This window comes from Pongo abelii, chromosome 1 (assembly GCF_028885655.2).
Source record: "Pongo abelii isolate AG06213 chromosome 1, NHGRI_mPonAbe1-v2.0_pri, whole genome shotgun sequence".
Taxonomy (NCBI): Eukaryota; Metazoa; Chordata; class Mammalia; order Primates; family Hominidae; genus Pongo; species Pongo abelii.
In genome coordinates, this window is record NC_071985.2 from 156,351,690 (window position 1) to 156,369,111 (window position 17,422).

General features: G+C 37.1%; 1 protein-coding gene across 1 annotated transcript in view; it reads right to left on the minus strand.

Moving 5' to 3' along the window:
- Positions 1 to 2,039: 2,039 nt before the first annotated feature.
- The window catches only part of ST6GALNAC3 (ST6 N-acetylgalactosaminide alpha-2,6-sialyltransferase 3), a 554,316-nt gene continuing 538,933 nt past the window's right edge, over positions 2,040 to 17,422 (minus strand). Inside the window, 2 exon segments of the mRNA NM_001133820.1 lie at positions 2,040 to 4,379; positions 5,444 to 5,551. Of these exon segments, the coding sequence (NP_001127292.1) occupies positions 4,193 to 4,379; positions 5,444 to 5,551 (295 nt within the window). The 3' untranslated portion in view covers positions 2,040 to 4,192.

Below are 17,422 nucleotides of genomic sequence, written 5' to 3' on the forward strand. Positions count from 1 at the left end.
TACACTATTGAAATGATCAGGTCTTGTCTTTTAAATATGCTGTTTTAAGAAAAAAGCATTTTTTCTCTCTTGGCCCTCAGACTGTAAATCCTTTGTTGTGCTAAGACATGCAAACAACTGACACCGAATAACATAATTTATTATTAGCATTTGACATGTCACATTAAAGGCTAGATGGGCACATTTTTTTTTAAATCAGTCATCTGATTATATTTTCTTGCTTATTGAAATTAAACTGAGCTCATAATTAACATCCAATTAACAGTACCAGGTGAAGTACTTTAGTGTTGTCTCTTCTCTAAGTAACAGTGATTTTCTTCTGATGGCCTTCTACTTCTTGGAAGGTCAGCAGGTCTCCAATTCAGACTCTTGTTCCTACCTCAGCTGATTCATACCAAATCCTCCAAGAGCAATCTCCTTATATAATTTTCCTTTTCCACAGTGGTCACAGTTCTGTAGCGATATAATAAAAATCATGCAAATCTGGATTTTGCTTATGCTAAAGACTGGCTTATTTGAATAGGAGGGCCAATGTTCATTTACTTCAGTGTGAATGAAGCTTGATGCAATGTTTTTCAATGTGACTTTAGCTAAGCCTGCAATCGGCAGAACCTACAATACAGATTGCTATACTTACAAGTCTGATTTGTGACAACTGTGGCATCTGATTGTGTTTTCTAGATTTAGCAGCTTCTCTAGCTTTATTCTTCTGGCCAGCTTTTGAATATGATTTTATGTACTCTTAGCAATCAGTCCATTTAATTTGGATTTTTGCTTTTTTCATCAGGATTCAAAATGTAACCCAACAAATTTCAGATGAAGTCTAAAATAGGGTTTTCTGTGATTCACATACACCAGTGAAGAATATAGGATTATATATATGCCTTTATATATAGTTATAAGTATATAGATGTATATATATGTGCGTTCACACACACACAAATAGACTCTATGTGCATATATACAAACATTCCTCCAAATTCCAATTGCCTTTTCTTTGATGATAGGTTTGATAGCAATGTAAAATCATATACTCTAAAAGGTTTCTTATTCACATTATCATCATAATAATGTAAATCATTACTACTTCTCACTTGGTTAAATTGGAAAAGATTCAAACACTCACTTTAAAACTCTTTTTAAATTACCTTGCTTTTTCATAGAATTATGCCGAACAGAAAATAATATTTAGTCTATTATTTTTATCTTGAATGCCTTCAAGCCAGTTTCAGAAAAAGTGTGACCCTTTTTTATAGTTCATTTTCCTAGAACCATGGATAGTATTGAAATATTTTTATTTTTCACAGATATTAATTAATTTATGGGATAAATACACATCAGTGATAAGTAAGTTCAGTTAAATTTTTCAATGTTTAAATGTTGGATAGAATATCTTTCATTTGACCAGAATCTGTGGGAATTGATCAGAACTGTGCATGGCAAAATAGTCTCCTTGAATTGCTCCCTTACCAAGCTCTTCTCTATCAGCAAATCATAGATGAAAAATGTATTCTCAACATGGGAGAAATTAGACTTTGCATTTTTCACTAGAATTAGAAAGATGGAACAAAGAAAAACAGGAAATAAAAGCAGAGAAAAATAAGTTGTGAGATTCTATCAAAATGCTGATTATACTGGAAATTATTCAGTTGAGTCTCCAAATTGAGAAAAACTTGTTTTTTTTTCCGTTTGTAGAAAGAAAAAGACAAAGAAAACAATAATAAAAAGTGTAGAGTAGCAGTTTAGTTGCAAAAAGAAAGGAAAGAAAGAGGAGACGAGAGGAGAGGAGAGGAGAGGAAAGAAAGCCCTTTCCCACCCCTCCTAAGAAGAAAACACTGGAGCCTACAGATTCCACACACACCTTCTGCCATAGAGTGAGGGATACAATATACTGCAAAAGTCTTCATCAGAGAAAGCTACAACGGGGCAAGAGAGCAAGCAAGTTTTCAAATGTTTCTCATCAGTAGGGGCTAAAACAAATAAGAGTTGGCCCTTTATTTATTAGAAAACTAAATAAATTAGGTTCATGTCCCAAGGCATTCTGATTAATCAAGGATTTCTTTTTATTTTAAAGTGAAACAACAGGGGGAAAAACAGTCTACACGGCAATTTTAACATTTGTCTCTGTTTATTTTTCTTTGGGCATTTCTATCTATCATTAGCTCAAAAAAACTTAACATTCATAGAATTAAAAATTGCATAACAGAACAACAAAAGAATAACAACTTCCAATGATAGAACTGGGGCTTAGTAATTTTTATGGGCGTGAATATTGAGGTATCAAAATGGCAGAATAGAATAGGCAAAAGGCCTTTATCCAAGATGGCACATTTTAATGATAGCTCACCATAATACTTAGCACTAGTAAAGACCTACAAGTGCTTCTGAAGTGAAATGTATCATTACTTCCAGTCTCCAAAACATTCTATAAGTTGAGCCTGGCTTTTGTCTTTTGAATCATTCTGCAAGGATGTTTCTGAATTCTCAGCTACTCTTTCAGCAAATCAACCCTTTACTATTTAATGAGCAATAAGTATATGAAAAATAGAATTGTCTCAACCCTAGGACAGGAAACTATATTTCTCTGCCTTCATTTCCTCTTGTTGTCCCTGCTTTTTCATCTTTTCCCCACCTAAATAGAACCACACGTGTATATATATATATATATGTACATAGAAAAACTTCTCAAAACTACTTATTTTCACAGGGGTCCTAGCATATGGCCAAGATCTTCCTTTGTGATACTTTTTGTGTAATCCTGATACAATGTATTCGGCACAGAGATCAACTGGTTACTAGTTTACATAAATTCTATTCTAGACAAATATTAGTAAGTAGAGCAATCTGGAATATAACACAACAATGACCAAATTACAGATCATCTGCTAAAGAGAGCAGAATACACAGACAATAGCCCAATGGGGTGTTCAAGGGCATCACATGGTATAACAGATGTTAAAGGACTCTAAATGACAAAGCACTTTGGACACTAAGGTCATTATTATTGTTGTTATTGTGGCATAACAACTGACACACTATAGGAAAAATAAATCCCTAGAAGGCAAAAAGCTCTGGTCAGGTTTAATATAAGGAATCATTTCCTCTCCATGTGTAACAGTTGGCACTTGGCAATGAGAATGTAATGTTTGGAGAAACACACCTTGGGCTTATAAAATAGAAATTTGAATATACAAATATATATTATGAAGTATGATAGGATACAAATTGATGTAAAAATATGCTTTGCTGTCTCTATTTCGTGATTTTAAAAATGATACGGTTTTGTGTTGTTGGATGTTGAAGCAGAGTTAGCAAACCCTTTGGTTATTTTTTAGGAATGTTTTCACAGTATATGTTATTACAGTGTTGAAGTTGGTATCTTACATGTTAAGTAGCCTTCTGAAATATTTAGAACTCAACTAAAAATAACTAAACATTAATATAGATCATTCTAATCACATGTTCAGTTATACTGTTGGTAGTAACAATGGATGGTAAGAGTGGAAATTCATCAAGATTTGCTACTTGGCCCATTTTGATTTATTTGTTTGAGATAGTCAAGTAATCCTGAAGTGTAGGATGTCCATGAAATCTTCACCATTAATCAGGCAATGGCCTGAGGCTTTAGCTGTAGGAAATACTGTAGAAAGATGGTATATTAGGAAGAGATATTTTCCTGTGCTTAGGCTAACTAGTAAGATACTTGCACCCTGATAGCAGTTCTTGGGTCAGTGTTTGACAATCAGTCATTCTTCAAGATGGTGGAACTGCTGAGATTCAATAAGCCATTGAATCAATCACCTTGCCTCATGAGGCCAAACTCTTTTGGCTTTTGGAAGTCACTCACTGTTGAACAATTCTAGGCAGCTATCTTGAAAGATAATCTTCCCATTTCTTAGGTCACAGTTGTCATGCTACTGGCCTTCATCTCAATTCCAGTTAAATTATAAAGTACAATATGTAGTGTTGAACCTCCAGAAAGAACATCATGAGCACAACCATCCTCCATGAAATGCCAAGTTTAAATTACTAGCAGAGTCACCATCCACATCTGAGATGTGTACACTTACAGGAACTTGATAATCATTGCTGTTGTCTTTATCATTACCATCATCTCCGTTAGCATCATCAGCATCACAGTTGCAGTATGGGGATCACATTAAGTGATGCGGCAAGATCAGAAAAACCATTATCAAGACAATGTCCAGTTTGGATGTGTAAATATTATCCTGTGCTTCTTGGCCCATTTAGCAAACACTTTCTTTTCAGTGATAAACCTATGACCCCCATATGGGGCATGTTCATGAAGAAAATATTCATCACACTCATCTCTTCCTTGTTCATAGTAATGGTAGGGGACTTTTCTATACCCTTCTGTCCTAGAAAAGAAAAAAAAAAAACAAAAGGAGAGAAAGATTGAGATGAAGAATGAAGCACTCATTTACAAGAATCCATTATGTGCCCAGTAAATGCATTTACTCACAAACCCATACATGATTCTTGTCCATGAACTCAGTTAAAAGCTATTATATGTACGAAAGCTTTTAGGAAGACGTATCAAGTTTTTAGTGGTTTAATAGATCAAATAAAACTTATATATCATGCCAATTACATTCAAACATATGGCTATCTTTTGAAAAAGGAAATGGTGTATAATTGAAGAAACTTTAGATAGCCTCTTGCAGAACTTGAAGAAACTGTGATTTTTCACAGTAAGATATTGGCTCATCTGAGCTCCATTATGCTTATAGTTTGGGAAGAAATATTTGTTCATGAAGACTGTGGCTGAGAGTTACCATTTTGACATTATGATTAAAAGAGTCTGTGAATTATATTGTGCCAATTGTTAGTAGGGAAATAGATTCCATTATCCTGATGAAGCATGGAGGGTTTGTTTTATTATCTAATTAGAAACTATCCCACCAGTGAGGATATACTGTGCGTAAACACACTCATTTTAAATAAGGATCTGGCAGATTACTCACTTATTAGTGAAGTATAATTTCCAGGAATTCTTGTTAAGCTGTCAGTTTCTCTGAGGCTTCAGGACATTTTGTCCTTCACGATCAAATCTAACTAACCATTGAGTAGATAGCTATCCATCAAGCCATCAGAGCAGCAGAAATGACAAACTTGCTTTTGCAAATTACACAACCACTAAACTTCTTCTGTATTGTCAAGCCAAAAGTCCCTGCTATGCCACTGATTAAGGGAAAAGTGTTCCTTCTTACATTTGACATTAGACTGGTAAATATTTTTCTTTTTATCACCCCTAGAAGTCACAACTTGATGCACTGACAATAAAATGTCATGTCAGCAAAGAACACTGGGAAATAATTGTTGCTTTATCTGTTTCTCAGATTTATGGTATTAAAATGAATTGTGATATTTTGACAAGATCTCAGAATTGGAGCTGCATAAAAATAATTTCTTGTGATCTTACTTGCAGTAGGTGTCATTTATCATCCCGTAGACGTGAATGCCATAACAGGCGTCCATGGCCAGAATGAAGGTAAACCACCCTGTGCTGAGATATGAGCCAGACTGGACTCTGAGGGAAATGAAAACAAACAATAACAAACAGAAAAAAACACAGAACACACACACAGAACAATAAGGTGTGTGAGAAATGAGCAACATTTCATCAAAAACATAGCACTTGTTATCAGGAAAAAGCATTGAGAAACTTGACAATATGTCAAAGATGCACGCTTATTTTGAATTATCTCTGAATAATTTATGGGAATACTCTTGCTCTTACTACCTTAAGCCTCAAAGCTATGTTGTGTGGAGGAGAAGCCATATGGCAAATATCTGAAGTCAAATAATCCTCTCCCTTCAGGTGAAAAATAATTTATTTAATTTTCCATAAGACACAAATTAGTGCTGTCTATCAGAGGAAAGGTTCTCGGTTCTCTTAAAGTTGCTTGGAGCCTGGATGGGAAATGAATGATAATAGTACTATCTTGCTTACCTGGACATATTACTACTTACTCGAAGGCTGCTTGGGTTTCTAAGTGTAACTTACATGCAGTGTATGTGAATAACTTGAAATGAAAGCATCTGAAAAGATTTCTTAACTGCTTTCCAGGCATTATAAGACAAGACTTTTCCTTTTTAAGACCTATGTTACCAACTTCTTCATTGTATTTCCATTGAACAAGCTACATGGTAATCACTGTTCTGGTGGCTGGGGATACAACAATGATCAAAACAACCAAAGCTTCTGTCTTTGTGAAGGCCAGTGGATTGGATTTGGAGGTAGCTATGTTATAAAAGTTGGCCAGGAAAGCCTTCTTCGATCCTGGGAAGAAAGATCTGAAAAAGACAGAGGGGAGGGTCAAGGAGGAAGAAGCCATTTGGATCCCATGAGGAAATGTATTTCAGGAAGAGAGAAGGGAAAGGACAAAATCACAAATATGGAAATATGGTTGGTATGTTCAAAGAAGAGCTGGGAAATGCAGGAACTGAGGGGGAGGGTGGTGATGTACTTAGATGCAGTGTTGATTGGGCATCTGCCAAGTTCCAAACGGTTCAAAGGAATGTTCAATGAAAAGCTGGATCTCCATATTTGTCTTTAGCCAGTGTGACTCAATCCATTCAAAACGGATGACTGCCCATCTCCTTAAAACTCTCCACAGGGGCATTTGGACCACCCCAATTTGTTTGACAGCTGTGTAGCAACACCTCTGAAAAAGATTAAATGGTCTACCTTCCATATAGACTTCTTGGCCTACAGGAGCACAGCCAGTTCAAACTGACATTTAGATACTGATAACCGCTCTCTGCATACAGCCCTCCAGCCAGTACTTTCTCCCTACTGATGCTCAATATTGTTGATGCACATCCTAGTACCAAGCCATCAGTGTGCTATAATTAGGAGCCTTGAATCCTTTGCTGCTGCTGCTGCTTCTTTTTAACAGGCACTACTTAGTGTCAAATTACTTACAATATGCCAGCATTTCAGGAAAAACACAAACTCACAGTGGGGGTTGATGATTGGATTTTTTAGCTTTTACTTGCATTGACTTTGGGTGATTTACAAGGAGACACAAACTCAGCCCATATACATCCTCTCTGCATACTTGTCACTGAGTCTGAAATGTTACTACCTAAGTAGCCATTCCTTCACATCTTCTGGTGTATGGAAAATATCCCAGAAACCAGATCACAGCGAGTTACATGCACTTTCCTCTGTGACAGTAGCAGGAACATGGGGCAGCAATAGATGCAAAATGAATGGGAAGACGTATCTCTGGGAAGCGAGATACAGTAACGAACAACTTTGCCTTTTAGACAACTTAACCTGCAGTCAATCCTGCATTGTGGGGTTTGAGGAGGAGCAGCAATGATGGGAACTGCTTAAAGCACCATCTGCTTAAAAAGCCCTTATTTGAAAATGAGAAGAGATCAGAAGAGGCAAGAGTCTTGACAAAATGCTCCCAAATTGAATCTAAACATTTTGTCTATGTACTGAATTTGTCTGGTTATTATTCCTATGGAATTGTGTATTCTTTTTTTTCTCTTCCTTCTCATACTATTTTTTCTGCCTTTCACTCCCTATCTTGTCTATTCTTCATTATCAGGCTGACCAAGTACTCGTAGAGATCGCTAAAAGTTATGGCATTTGTTTGTTTCTACATGATGAGGAAAAAAACAGGTCTCATGTATTTACTCATTTATTCACTTTTTCAACCAACATTTATTGGGATCCCATTATGTGCCACTGACTGTGCTAGGAAGCTGGTGATGAATATTTTCTTAAGAGTACATGGTCTAGTGAGGGAGGAACACATGTTAAAACAATTGATCACAATACAGTGCAACAAAGCACAGCCCTGTGTTTCAGAGTCAACACAGAGTGCAGTTAGAAATGGAGTGAGGATATCTGGTTTCATATTGCAGCTCTGCTGCTACTCGAACATGAGGCTTTGGCCACTTATTTAGCCTCTCTGGGTCTTATTTTCCTTGTGTCTAAAATGAGACAGTTGAACTATGATTCTGTGATCATCACCCTCAACAGTCTGTAATTAAATTTTAACCATTATACGGTACCATGCTCTATGCATATTGGATGTTGCAATGAACAAACAGGTGAATAGGTCAGATCACATTTCACGCTCCTTTGTGTGATGGGCATGACACTAAATGTATGGGGTATATATAAAAATATAAGCTGGGTATAAAGTTTTTACCTTGCAATGGTAGTGACAATGGTCACAAAACTTTTGTGGGGAGAACTCCATGATTCCCTCCTTTACACTGCCACTCATGGAAGGTGTTGCAATGGCTGACGAAGGCCAAGGCCATAACTGAACAATAGTGCTAAGCGTAAAGGTGAATTTGAGTGAGAAAAAAATCATCATAATTAGGAAAAATCATCCTCCCTTTGATGTGGTCCCTTCACAGACGTGCTAATTATCAAAGACAAAGATAATATGATATCTCCAGGAAAAAGAGGAAGATCCTCTTTGTGACATATGGACACTTATTCTGTGAAACAAGCAAGCTCTCCTGACTCATTCTGGTCCAGCCCACACAGTCATTTCTGAAGGTTCAACAGTAAGCTTCCAGAACACAGCCCTCAAACAATAAAGAAGATACAATGGTCATAGTGGCTTCTCTATATATCTATGTTCTCTTTACCACAGGAAAAGAAGATCAAGAATTTCAGGGTTTGGCATCTGGTCAAAGATCTTTCCATCTTACCACCTAAAAAGGAAACTTTACCACATTTCTGATACTTGATTCCTTTAGGACCTAACCTGATTTGTTTTATTTCTGTGTAGACATGCCATGCTAATTAGCTCAATAGCTCTTTTAACAAGATGTGTTGCATTTGATTCAGATGGGGGAGGCTCATACTGCCCAAGTGCCCTGTCCTACAAACAGCACTTAATTAGACAGTTGCAGTTCCTTTCCCTGATGCCTCTGATATATTTGGGATGTTAAACGGCATGGGGTTTCCTACCCACAGTAGCGCTACAAGCTAGCACTAGCAAAGTAGTTCTTTTCTCTAACTATTTGGAGCTAATGTCCATACAATGATGCTTGCAGTGGAATAACGACAACTTCTGGATGAATCCAGGAATTCTTCCAAATAAATGTCTAATAATCTCGGTCCCTAGAGGAACTCACTGGCCTGATGGCACTGGCTCCGGAATGTCTGGTAGCTGTACCATTTCCAAACTCTACTGGGTTGCTGTGTGAGCATACTGGAAATGAGAAATTATAAATTATACACAACTAGACCTTTAAGTTTCAATGAAAACTACAACAAAAAGACTTTACCTGATGTATGTGAAATTGTTTATGATTTCCAGCTTGGAGAGACTTAGTGATAACTATCAAATGCCTTAAAGTGATAACTATCAAATGCCTTAAAAATTCTTAAAGGGTATCCTCTGGGGCAAAATACTGTCTCATAATTTGTCACTCATGCACGCAGCACTAACTATGTATCAGCTGGCCATCAACCACAGCATGTTTTTTTACCTTCCACATTTGGGGATGAATAAAAACAATTATTCTCATCCACAAATAAACAATCAAGATTCCCACAGGGATGATAAGAGAATTTAAGCCCCTAATTCTGTGCAATAGGAAAGCTTAAATTAATGCAGCAGAATAATGAGCCATGCAGGGGAAAATAAAGGCAGGCGTGTGAAGAGGAAGCCATCAATCCTTTGATTTTACTGGTCAGCCTCTGCATCCCGCTGCTCCTTGGTAATCAAGATACTTACAACTTGGAAACTACTTAAATTTACTGGAACATCTCTTGGAAAAATGATGCTGTCAAGACCTTGATGTAGCACATGCTTGAAGACATATCATTTAAGATATGATCTTTCATCTAGTTTATGTCAATAAAATATAAGCTACTTTACCCTTGATGTTTACCCCCATTCCTTCATGTCGAAAGGATACAGAGATCCTTCATGTAAAAAGGATCCATCACATGGATACAGGGATTCTTTGTCTGTCCAGCTATCATGATGTTTACCAGTCTCAGTGTTTTTGGCTGTCAGCAGCCTTCATTTGCCTGTACCTCTGTTTCTGAGCACACTCTGTCCTCTTCTCATTCTGGAAAGATATTGTGAAGCACTTTCTTCCCACTATCCGGCAAGCTGGAGCCTTCTAACTGAGTGACATTTCCCTTTCAGATAATTTCAGGGGAGAAACTGAGGAAATGGAAATGGCTACTTTTCAAAAGAGAACTGGATTATGTTGGGTTTATTATCTATTCACAGGATGCTCTGCTAATTATTGAATACCAATAGCTCAATGAGTTGGGTTCTGAACTCAAGAAACTCATACTTTGATGACAAAAAATTGTAGCACTTTCTCTAGATTAGAGTTTATCAATCTCAGCACTATTAACATTTTGGACAAGATAACTCTTTGTTGTGCTGTGGCTGTCCTGTGCAGTTCTCTTGTACACTTTATCAGATTCCCCTCTGTTCCAAGCTCATCTGGGTCCTAAGAGGGCACTGGATTTCTTGACTCCCCAGGGCCTATTCTTGCCTTAGGGTGATTGCTCTGAGGGTGTCCTTGACCCTAAACAGCCAGATTCCTATAATCTCCAGTTCCTACTCTGCTCATTCACTGTCCCCTGATTTTCTTCATCCAACCAAGCATCGTACTTCCTTCTCCCTTCTTTACAAGTACATCTAAATCCATTATTTAACTTTTTAACCTTAGAAATCAGCAAACTCAGTTGGCCTAGACCCAAAGGGCAAGTCTTAGCCTGCAATGGGGGAATGTACAATTAGGAATGCAGAAAAAGTATCGGGTGTGACAAGGACAAGGAGTTCAGAAGCCTCAGTATCTATGGTTAACTCCCTTCACGAAATGGTTCCTTTGGGGGCCTTTGGCTCAAACTTTGCAGCTTCAGTTCTACTGTTTCTTTCTTGAACTGATGAAAGTCAAGCCTCAGGCACTCAAAGCTAACATTTTAAAAGCATAATAATCATTTATCAAAGCCTGAAGGCTATCAAGACCCCCCTCCCAATAATGGAGGTTTATTGGAGAGCAAGGTATTGGCAGCAGCTTCTGAAATCTGCTATACTAAGGGGTAAAAAGAGAATTTAAAAGAAGAATTAATCAATATTTCATGTCTTGTTTTAACACTATTGGACTTCAGTTCTCTCATCAATATACTACACTGGCAGGATAAATAAAAACAGCAAAGTAAGTTTTCAGATACCTTCCTAGGGAGAAGAAATACCTGACAGAATACAGATTATTCAATTAAAAGCATTCTTTCCTTCATTTTTTTCAAAAGCACATGGATAATGAAAGAATACATTTGAACAAAGAGTCTTGGCAAGAAAAACAGCTGATGATTATCAGTAGCACCTTGGGATTCAATCTAATATTGTGAACCAGTCTAATGGAAGCAGAGCTCAAAGTGTGGAAACAATTTCAGCTGTCCCCAAGTCATATATTTTTGTATATCATTCAATAGTCGGGAGCTATGGAAATGCTCTGGAGTTTGCCCATTGTATTAACACTGTATATTTGTACTATCTATCAACAGGACATGCCCAGCACATTTTAAGGCAGCAACAACTTTCTGCAAATCAGGCAGTGGAATTCTCAGTCTTGTCTTGAATCATTTGCAAATGGACATAAAGTTTTCAAATAAATAAAAACATCATTCTGTGGCTGGTAATTCTTAAGAGAATGAACCAAGTGAAAGGAATCCAGGCCTGAAAAATAACAAAAAATGGAAAATGGAGAAAGCAGTAAAGCTTAGAGAAAGATTGTACTTCTATCCCAATCAGCTAATGCAAAATACCTGTGCTAATCAGTAGGCACTTGGACTGTGAATATAACAAATAGTTTTTCTGCCGGAGAATCAGCAGGACCCTCTGACTGGTTATGAATACAATGAAATTGTACAAAAGGAGAATAATAAGAAATGACTATATTTTTTTCAAAAATGTACATTTAAAAGTAAAATGGTACAGCTCCCAGTGGTATGATTTATGGCTGCTGTAGAAATAGAAGATACCACTCACAAAAATTTCTTTGTTCATTCATCTCAGAAATTAAAAGGTTATTTTCTTCTTGTCCTTAGGCTTTAATGTCTTTTTAATTGGAAATGCTGATTTTCTAGATTTCATTCACTTTCTTAACTGAACAATGGAACCCCAATAATGGCAGGAAAGGATGATGGCAATCTTTTGGGTCCACTTCATTTATCAATGGTCGGTTCCTTAACCACTCAATATGGGTGGATGCTATGGGCTGAATTTTGTCCCCCCCAAATTCATATGTTGAGGCCCTAGTCCCCAGTCTGGTGGTATTTTGTATTTGGTGATGGGGCCATTGGGAGATAATTAGCTTTACATGAGATTAGCAGGGTGAGTTGTCATATGATGAGATTACGAGGATGAGATTAGTTTCCTTATAAGAAAAGCAAGAGACACCAGAGTGCTCCCTCTTCCCACCATGTGAAAACACAGCCAGAGGGCAGCCATCTACAAACCAGGAAGAGAGCCTTCACCAGAAACCTGTAAAGCAGGTACCCTGATCTTAGACTTCAAGCTCCCAAAACTGTGCGAAAATAAACTTCTGCTGTTTAAGCTATGTGATATTTTGACATATGATGGCCAGGGCAGACCAAGACAATGTGTGTCCCTTGAGACCCTCCCCAACACACCCAAACTCCCCACTGCTTTTTCCAGGACTTCTTTTCTTAAACTCTTTGGTCTAGTCACATGGGCTCATTTATTGCTCCTTAAACAGAACTTGTGCATCTCAGCCTCTGTCTTCTTACTCCTTACTTCTGTGTGCTTTTCTTCTTCCTGAAATGCTCTCTTCAGTGTCCTTTCCAGTTTTCAATCTTATCTATCAAGCTGCAATTCTGTTTACTCTCATCCACTCAAGAAGATGTGTTGAGTACTTTCTAGGTGTGAGGCATGTTGCTGGGCACTGGAAAACCAAATTGCCCCAATCTCAATTCAGGGTTAAGTCAGAAAGACAGACTCAGTGACTATTTTCAAAACCAAGGCTATTCAGGAGGTAATTCCCCTGCATGTGCTATGGGAATACTGGGGAAAGAGCAACAAATATAGCTGAGGAAATTGAAGAGGATAATTTCTTCTCCAATGGGAGGTAAGAGCTGAGCTGTGGATTAAGGCTGAGTAGGAACATTAGGCAGAGGAGGGAGAAGAAGGAGGGCTTTTCAGGCAGAAGGAATGGCCTGTGATGTTGTACTGAGGTGTAAAAATAATAGGAACACAGCCATTCTGATCTATCCCCTAACCTGGTACAGACCTCAAAGCATCATCAGTGTTTATTTCTGCAGTAGATTGTTGGTTACAGACAGGATGCATAAATAGCATCAATTTATTTTTCTTTTTTACATTATGTTTTGAAATATTAGAGATATCTTGATGTTTCATATAATTATTTTCTCAGATGAAAGAAATTTATGGATCTGGGGAAAAGTATCCAGAAGAAAATTGACAGAATTATGTTTTTCTTCTTCATTAAATTCCTCATTAATTCAGAGTTGAGAATGAAATGTAAACAACATATGACTAAGAATAAAACAATTAAAAATGTATGATGATAAAGGATGCACCTAGTAGTGCTCATCTGTGTTATAAACTAAGTTACAAATCATGAGCAAAGTCATCTAATCTCCAATTACCACCAAGCAGGCTTCCTCCATATACACCTGGGGGCTCTCGATGTGTTCCATTTATAATGGAAACAGTTTTTACATAAACATTAAATGTATTGAGTTTTTAAAAAATTAGTGGAAATGCAAATGCATACCACTGCTGCTTTAAGAATATGAACCCTTTGAAATACCTTTCAGGTTTGGAAACACTGAAATAAACGACCTCTAAATCAGTATATCCTCTACCTATTGAAGCTTCTGGGAGAAGGAATGGTATTATATACCCTCTTATCCTGTCTGTACCCAAAATAACTTTGTTGCCTTCCCTAGATCTCTGATTTTTTCTTAACAGTCCATAATTTTGAAGACTTGAGCTACTACAGATGGCCTATGCAGTTTATAGTTTCAGATTATTCAAGCTTCTTGTGTCAGTGACCACAGATTTTCTTGCAACCTTTCTGTGCTAGATTATATTGTTCATTCCATCCTTGAACATAGCTTGCCTGTGGATGCAATTAACTTTTCTGCCTCATTGAATTTGGGCTTGGCCAAATGACTTGCTGTAATTGGCAGAATATGCGAAGAGTCAACATTGTGATAGTGTCCAGTAGAGGTTTTAAGAAACATCACATGGTTCCCATTTCTTATATTCCCCTTTATCATGAGAACAACACATCCAAGGTAGGGGTTGTTCCTTCAGCCTGGATCTGGGATGAGGAAACTTATGGGACCAACATGAGCCCAAAACTGGAGCCACGGCCAGCTAAGCTTAGCAGAGTTATAGCTGGTCACAGATTTATAAGTAGGAAATAATATTTTTGCAAATCATTCAGTTTCAGGGTTGTTTTTTATGCAGCAAAAAGCTAATATTTTTCATTTGATAATTGCTATTGTTTTTAGAGCATTTATATGTACTAGACCTTTTGTTAATAACTGTGTATTTGTTGTCTCATTTAATCCTCACAACAAACCCATCCTATGGGGAGTACTAATATCCATATTACACAAATGAAGGCCCAGGAAGGTATAAAGTACTTTCCCAAGGAGAGTCTGACACTAGAGAACTCAGGTTCTTAACTAAGTTCTTTCTTGGCCGCTGCTCCCAGTGTGGCACAAAGCATCACATCTGATACAGCAGCCATCAAAGGATCTCCATTCTTCTACTGGCTCTACTATTAAACCTCTGGGAAATTATGAACATATCACTTCTTCCCAGGCTACAGTTTCTCTAATGGTAGAATAAGAGGATTGGTCTAGGTAGGCTTAGGGTCTTTCATCACTAACAGCAATTCTGTAATTGCAAAAACATAGTAACATAGTTCATTTTAGAGAAATTGAAAATGTGCAGTTGTATTCTTAGTATAGAGACACTATCACCATTTTGTAGATTTGTGCTTGTAATTTCATGATTCAAAACACATTTTAGAACTTCAGCCATAGTCATGTACAAACAATAGCTTTATGCTGCTGATGAGGATATTTGCATTAATTTTCAAAGAAATAAAGAGATAGGTCCTGAAATAAAGACAAATTCTGGAATCTCCTTCATTCTCTAGGTCTGGCTTTCTTTCAGTGCTTAGTTTATATAACTTTTAAATAAATTCCCGTCTTTGGCTAGTGTCAGCTGGAGGAGGCATCTGTTCCTTGCAACCAAAGATCGAAGTTGGATTGGATGACCTCTAAGATCTTCTTTAACACAATTGAGTCTATTAAATACTCTGGGTATAATTAGGGACTTTACTTCCAACTAATCCTTGACTCTTATTAACAACCCATCCTTGATCTCATCCTAGTTTTATACTTAAGCTTTAAAAAGTTGCTTCTTTCTAACTTACCCTTCAACTTATCTTAAAATCATGCCCTTTCTGAATTGATGTGGGCTTCAGTATTCTGAATGCTAATCACCTTTCTCTACCTAAGGCATAGGTGCCTGTTTCCCTGCTAACCTGATAAAGGTAATTAAAGATTTTGGCTTTCTCTTTTAGTTCACCTATCAGCCATTCCTTCTGCGTACACTTTCCTATGACTTAAAAAAAAAAAAAGATTGTAACAGATTGGAATATATTGAAACAGATGAAAGAACTTTTCCTGACACTTTAGTTTTTAGAGGAGAAATGAAATGACTCACTTTTCTTTAGATTTTTGACTTGACTGGAGATTGAATTAAACCAAGCTTTTCCTTTAGAAATGGTTATAGGAGAGAATCAGACCCAAACTTATTCTGACAAAAATCATTTCTGAGTCCCTGTTTGCTTTCAAAATGAAAATTTACATTTAAAAAAACTTTTAAGCAACTGAAAATTTCAACAAGTATTTAAGAATGATTTGAGGTGATTTCACCCCAGGGAAGGAGGATAGGTCTCCAAGTCTTATTGCTTAGGGCTCCAGTACTGCTGGGATCATTGTTAAATGAGCCTCAGCCAGAGAGAGCCAGAGAGAGCCTAAGCAATGAGCCACACATAAAAGTGAAATTTAAAAAAATATAAAGCAGCTCTGACCTTCTCGTTAAGAAAGGCTAATTTTACAGCCCCTTCCTGTCTATTTGAAGCTATTGCCACTTTTCTGACTTTGGCTTAATACGTCCGGAAATAAACTACTTGGAGGGGAATGTTTATTTTCAATAGGAAAATCTAAGCGATACCCCCAGCAACCCCATCTATTAAATTTTTTTTTTTTTAAAAATCAGGCTCACTAGAAGGAGGCTAATTCAATTAGGAAAGGTCAGAAGCAACAACTGACATATGGATCTGCAGGCATTTAGAATTTTAGAGTTTCTAATCTAAAGAAGAAGCTTTAAAGCCTGTCATTTTTCCAATAGGCTGACATTAATTGACTATCTTATGAATAATACCTTTGCCAAATAAGAGGGTATCATCAGCATATCAAGGCAGGTGCTGCTCTCATTCTCCTACTCCAGCACAAGAAAATTCCTAAATGGGGAGCTATCTGCTCCATCAGAATACTTGAAGTTAAGTGACTTGGTTATGAAATCTCCTTGAAACAGTCAAAATTAATGGAGTCTCACCCACTAAATAAGCTGATTGCCCATTAAGGTAGAATGCTATTCCAATTAAATTTTGCTAAGGAATTTCAGTTCTAAAAAAATCTGTTTTTCTCTCTATTATTGAAATGGGTTGGGTTAGAAAGGAGAAAATTCTTCCTTTGAGGTCCATCCAGATTTTCTAACTGAGTTAAACTCCTCGCTTAGTGAAGGGAAGAATTTCTTTTGTGGAGGTGGTTGGGGTCTTTTCCACAGTGTTGCTACACAGTTTGGCTGGCAATCTATGAGAAAAAAGATCCGTTTGTTTGTTGCTTACAGTAAATCAGAGGAAGAAGTTCTTCTGTGCATACCCTCCCTATACCAGAACCTCTAGAAACCTGTAGAACCAGGGCCTCACCTCCTTTTCTTCACAATAACTTATTTTGCCCTCACCAGGAAAACAGAATCAGGAACATCAGAAAATGTCAAGAAAAGAGATACATTCCAACACTTTTAAGGGCCATCTCTCTCAGAGGGAAGAAAATAGTAGTAATTTCTTTCCTTCAAGCAGGACAGATAACTTTCACATGTCTCTGGAATTCTTCTAGTGCAGTATTTTTGTTGACCGGGAGTAGCCAAAATGTCATAAAGAGAAAACTAGAAAACAGAGCCAAAGCAATATATCCTAGAAAATTCCAGGGAAAAATAAACAGTAGAACTTAGAAAATGTCCCTTATTTGAGAGCAGCTACTTGAAATGTGAGAATGTTGTATCTCCACAGATTTTCCTACATTGTCACAGTCACA